This window comes from Amblyraja radiata, chromosome 45 (genome assembly GCF_010909765.2).
Source record: "Amblyraja radiata isolate CabotCenter1 chromosome 45, sAmbRad1.1.pri, whole genome shotgun sequence".
Classification (NCBI taxonomy): Eukaryota; Metazoa; Chordata; class Chondrichthyes; order Rajiformes; family Rajidae; genus Amblyraja; species Amblyraja radiata.
Window position 1 is genome coordinate 9,583,358 of NC_046000.1, and position 6,000 is coordinate 9,589,357.

Sequence of the window (6,000 nt, forward strand, 5' to 3'; positions counted from 1 at the left end):
AAAGAGAGGAGATAGAGAAGAAAGAGAGACTAAGAGAGGAGATAGATAGATAGAAGGACCAAGAAACCAGCATTAACCCAGAGGCCGGGGCCAGCATTAATTCAGAGGCCGGGGCCAGCATTAAACCAGAGGCCGGGGCCAGCATTAACCCAGAGGCCGGGGCCAGCATGAACCCGGGTATTGCATTAACCCAGAGGCCGGGGCCAGCATTAACCCAGAGGCCGGGGCCAGCATTAACCCAGAGGCCGGGGCCAGCATTAACCCAGAGGCCGGGGCCAGCATTAACCCAGAGGCCGGGGCCAGCATTAATTCAGAGGCCGGGGCCAGCATTAATTCAGAGGCCGGGGCCAGCATTAATCCAGAGGCCGGGGCCAGCATTAGCCCGGGTATTGCATTAACCCAGAGGCCGGGGCCAGCATTAACCCAGAGGCCGGGGAGAAGGGGCCCGGGGCCGCGGGCTGCAGCCTGGCGAGGGAGGGGAAGGACGGGACCGGACCGCCACGCCGCGCTTACCCTCCTCACCGTCGCCTCGCTGCTTCATTCATCCGTTGGTCCCCGGGGGCGGCGGGGACGAAGGAAAGTCCCGCCCTCTACCGCGGGCTCAGCCAATCGGCTCCTCGCCCGTCACGCTGACAACGGCCACGGCCAATGGTGCGATGAGATCTCGCCTCATGTCCCGCCCTCTCCCGCGATTTCGGCCAATCAGCTCTTCCTCCGCGGGGGGGGGGGGGTTGATTGGCCCCGCCTACCAATCGCTATCTAAGCCAATCGGCTCCTCGCCCGTCACGCTGACAGCGGGCTCGACCAATGGGGTAATGAGGCCCCGCTTGTCCCTCCCCTTCTGGCGGCCTTGGCCAATACCCGTTTAGAGCTGGGATGGGTTGAGGTCCCGCCCACCGACCAATCAGCTCCTCCTCCGTCACGTTGACAGCAGCTGCAGCCAATGGGGCGGGATCCCGACCCTCGAGCTGACCCGCCCACCCGCCCGCTCTCAGCCAACCAGCGGCGGAATTCTGACCAGACGTCCCGCCTCCTCCCGTCTCCTATCAATCAGGCGCCGATCCCGCTGACGGACACCCGCCCCGACCAATCACCGATCGTCACCTCCAATCCGCGCGAGGAGGGCGGGACCGCCGTTCAAAAAAACGTCATCAGTTAACGGCCCCACCTCCCCCTCCCCCCTCCCCTCCCCCCTCCCCCTCCCCCTCCCCCTCCCCCCTCCCCCCTCCAACTCCAGTGCCCTCCATAATGTTTGGGACAAAGACCCATCATTTATTTATTTGCCTCTGTACTCCACAATTTGAGATTTGTAATAGAAAAAAAATCACATGTGGTTAAAGTGCACATTGTCAGATTTTAATAAAGGCCTTTTTGACACATTTTGGTTTCACCGTGTAGAAATTACAGCATTGTTTATACATAGTCCCCCCATTTCAGGGCACCATAATGTTTGGGACACAGCAATGTCATGTAAATGAAAGTAGTCAAGTTTAGTATTTTGTTGCATATCCTTTGCATGCAATGACTGCTTGTTTAGTATTTTGTTGCATATCCTTTGCAGACTCAAAGTCAATATTATTCGTCACATACACTCAACGGTGCAGTGATATGAATTTGCCAGCAGCGGTACACTTGAAAAGAACACACAATACACAATAAGATTTAACACAAACATCCACCACTGCATTCTTCACTGTGGTGGGAGGCACAAAGTTCAGCCAGCTCCTTTGACTGCTTGAAGTCTGCGATTCATGGACATTACCAGTTGCTGGGTGTCTTCTCTGTGATGCTCTGCCAGCCCTGTATTGCAGCCATCTTTAGCTTATGCTTGTTTTGGGGGCTAGTTTTCTCTTCAGCATATAAAAGACATGCTCAATTGGGTTCAGACTGGGTGATTGACTTGGCCACTCAAGAACTGACCATTTTTTAGCTTTGAAAAACTCCTTTGTTGCTTTTATTCATTGTCTTGCTGTAGAAAGAATTGCCGGCTAATGAGTTTTGAGGCATTTGTTTGTTTTATAATATTTGTTTTACTATTTTTACTACTAATATATAAGATAATATATAAATAATTGTATTCAATGTTTAAGATTTCATATTTTCAATATATCATATTGACAATAGATTAATAAACACATTGATATTAAAACAGTATTAATATGTTTATTAATATATTGTTAATATAATATAACATATTAATATTATATGATATATTATATATTAACAATAGATTAATAAATATTAGTATGTTTTAACAATATATTAATATAATCATATTAATACCAATGTTTTTACTATCAATGTGTTATTAATCTATTGTTAATATCATATAATATTATAAGATCTATAATATGATATAAGAAATATAATATTAAATTATGATATCATAGATAATTATAGATATAATATATATGATATAATATAAATTAGATATAAATTAGACCATTTTCAACCTGAGCCTCCAGTCAGGGAGGGTACCAGGTCTGTGTGGAAACATCATGTCTCGTGCCGGTTCCCAAAGCAGGGCGACCGACCGAGATCAACAACTACAGGCCCTTACATCCCATATCATGAAAACAATGGAGCGGCTACTCATTCGTCTCCTGAGACCACAAGTCCAGCACGCACTCGACCCACTACAGTTTGCATACCAGGAGAACATTGGGGTGGATGACGCAGTCCTCTACATGCTGCACCGGATCTACTCCTTTTTGGACAAACCCGGTGGCTATGTGAGGATTATGTTCTTCGACTTCTCAAGTGCGTTCAACACCATCCAACCCCTGATTCTGAATGACAAGCTTAAGAAGATGGGGGTGGATTCCACATTTATCTCCTGGATATACGACTACCTGACGGGTCGACCACAGTTTGTCAAGCTGGGGGACAGTGTCTCTGGCACAGTGGTGTGCAATGTTGGAGCCCCACAGGGAACGGTTCTGGCCCCGTTCCTCTTCACCCTGTATACAGCAGACTTTAACTATAAGTCTGACACATGCCACGTTCAGAAATATTCAGATGATACAGCAATTGTGGCATGTGTAAGGAACGGGCAGGAGGAGGAATACAGGAACTTGACCAGTGCCTTTTGTGCCTGGAGTGAAGAGAACTGTCTCATCCTGAAAGCAACTAAGACTAAAGAGATGGTGGTTAACTTTGGAAGGTCCAAGCTCCCCCTTCAGCCGGTCAACGCTGCAGGGGCTGACATTGAGGTGGTGCAGACATATAAATACCTTGGAGTGCACCTCGATAACAAACTGGACTGGTCTGTCAACTCTGACTCCCTCTACAAAAAAGGCCAGAGCAGACTCTTTTTCCTCAGAAGGCTCAGATCCTTCAATGTGTGTAATGAAATGCTGCACATGTTTTACAACACTGTGGTTGCAAGTGTTATTTTCTACGCTGTTGTCTGCTGGGGCAACAGCATTAGTGCAAAAAACAACAAGAAGCTGGTCAAACTGGTTAAACGAGCTAGCTCAGTGCTGGAGGGGAGAGTAGACTCTGGGATGGATGTGCTTGAGAGGCGTATGAGGCACAAGGTGCAGGTCATCCTGAAAAACCCCGGGCATCCCCTCCATGTAATTCTGGAGAGTCAAAAGAGCACTCGGAACAACAACCGGCTCCTCTCCCTGCCCTGTAGAACGGAGCGGTTCATGAGATCCTTCACCCCTGCAGCCCTGGTGTCCCTGCATTCGACACCAACACCATCGTGAAGTTTGCAGACGACACAACAGTGATTGGGCTGATCATCAACGGTGATGAAACAAACTACAGAGCGGAGGTGCAGAACCTGGCGGACTGGTGCGCCAATAACAACTTGGCACTAAACACCTCCAAGACCAAGGAGCTGATTATTGACTTCAGGAGGTCCCATTCTGGAGAATACGCCCCAATCTCCATTTACGGGGAAAGTGTGGAGAGAGTGTCCAGCTTTAAGTTTCAGGGCACTCACATTTCAGAAGACCTCACATGGTCCACAAACACCGCCGCGCTGGTCAAGAAGGCACAGCAACGACTGTTCTTCCTGAGGACATTAAAAAAGACTGGTCTGCCCCAACAGCTGCTGACAACGTTCTACCGCTGCACCACAGAGAGCATACTAACGTATGGCATCTCTGTGTGGTATCTCAGCTGCACGGAGGCGGAGAGGGGAGCTCTTCAGCGCGTCGTCAACAGAGTGCAGCGGATCATCGGGACAGAGCTACCAGCCTTGGAGGGCATCTACCACACGCGGTGCCTCAGGAAGGCCCTCAGCATCCATAAGGACTCATCACACACCTGCCACGGTCTGTTTCAACTACTTCCCTCCGGCAGACGTTACAAGGCCTTCTACGCCCGAACCTCCAGACTCAGGAACAGTTTTATCCCAAGAGCTATAGCGGCTCTGAACCGGCCCTAATGAGTGCCCCCCCACCCACCCCCTTTGGACAGTCTCCCTCAGATGGTCACGTCAATCAATCCAGCTTGCTTATTTATGTATTGTATTTATTTACCTTTCTTGTACATCAGTGGAGCTGCACACTAAATCTCGTTGCACTGACGTGCAATGACAATAAAAGATATTATTATTATTATTATTATTAGATTTTATAATTCAGACCGCTAGGCTGTAGGGGGATGCATTTTGCAATTTTTAATTGTTAATTATTGGTCTTTTTAAGTATTTATTGCTCTCAGGTAGTGTCCACATTGTATTCTATGTATTTTCTGTCTGCGTTCGTTTTGAATCTGTGGGTTTGGTGGTTGGGGGCTTCTGGACATCTGAATTTCCCTGAGGGGATCAATAAAGTATTTATTAGATGTAATATGATATAAATATTATATCTTGAGATATATATTATTAATATATTATATTAACAATAGATTAATAAACATTAATATGTACAATACAATACAATACGGTTTATTTGTCACATTGCACATAAGTGCAAGTGAAATGAATATGTCAGCAGCGGTGCAATTATAAAGAACACACACAAAAACACAATAAAAATGTAATATATGTATGTATATATATTTATATTTTAGTATATTATGTTATATTATATTACATATTATAATAAAAATATCAATGTTAAAAATATGTTATTATTATTAATATTAAAATAAAATATAAAATAATATTTCAAATAGAATGAAATTAAGTTTGAAGTCAGGGAGTCAAGATGGGAGGGAATACATCGAAGTCCCTCACCCTGAGCACAGGATCGCCCCAGGGTTGCGTCCTCAGCCCCCTATTGTACTCCCTGTACACACATGACTGTGTGGCTAGGTTCAGCTCCAACTCATTAATTAAGTTTGCTGATGACACTGTGGTGGTGGGCCTGATCTCAGACAACGACGAGAAGGCCTACTGGGAGGAGGTGGCTGGTTTAGCACTCTGGTGCCAGGATAACAGCCTCCTCTTGAACATCTAAGGAGCTGATCGTGGACTTTAGGAGGGCACATCATCCAAGGACGTACACTCCATTGAGGATAAATGGGGATCCTGTGGATAGGGTGAACTGTTTTAAATATCTGGGAGTCCACATCTCTGAAGATATGACATGGGCATCACACGCCTCAGCACTCGTGAGTAAGGCAAGGCAGCGCCTTTACCACCTCAGGCAATTGAGGAAATTCAGAGTGTCTCCGAGGATCCTCCAGTGCTTCTACACAGCGGCGGTGGAAAGCATCTTGTCCAGGAACACTACCATCTGGTTTGGGAATTGCTCTGCCAAGGACAAGAAGGCTCTGCAGAGAGTAGTGTGTTCGGCCGAACAAACGCACGATGGGAACTTCACTCGCCCCCCTGGAGGAACTATACATCAGGAGGTGCAACTCCAGAGCCAACAATATCATGAGAGACCCCTTCCACCCCTGCAACGGACTGTTCCAGCTGCTACGGTCAGGCAAACGCCTCCGTTGCCATGCGGTGAGAACGGAGAGGTTGAGAAGGAGTTTCTTCCCAGAGGCCATTCGGACTGTAAACGCCTATCTCACCAGGGACTAACTCTACTG

At 47.1% G+C, this 6,000-nt stretch overlaps 1 protein-coding gene across 1 annotated transcript in view; it reads right to left on the reverse strand.

Annotated features, from left to right (window-relative positions):
• dpp3 (dipeptidyl peptidase 3) overlaps positions 1 to 599 on the reverse strand; it is a 29,821-nt gene extending 29,222 nt beyond the window's left edge. The window contains exon 1 of the mRNA XM_033015385.1: positions 523 to 599. Coding sequence (XP_032871276.1) covers positions 523 to 545 — 23 coding nt within the window. The 5' untranslated portion in view covers positions 546 to 599. The remainder of the gene's footprint in view (positions 1 to 522) is intronic.
• Between the last annotated feature and the right edge of the window lie 5,401 nt (positions 600 to 6,000).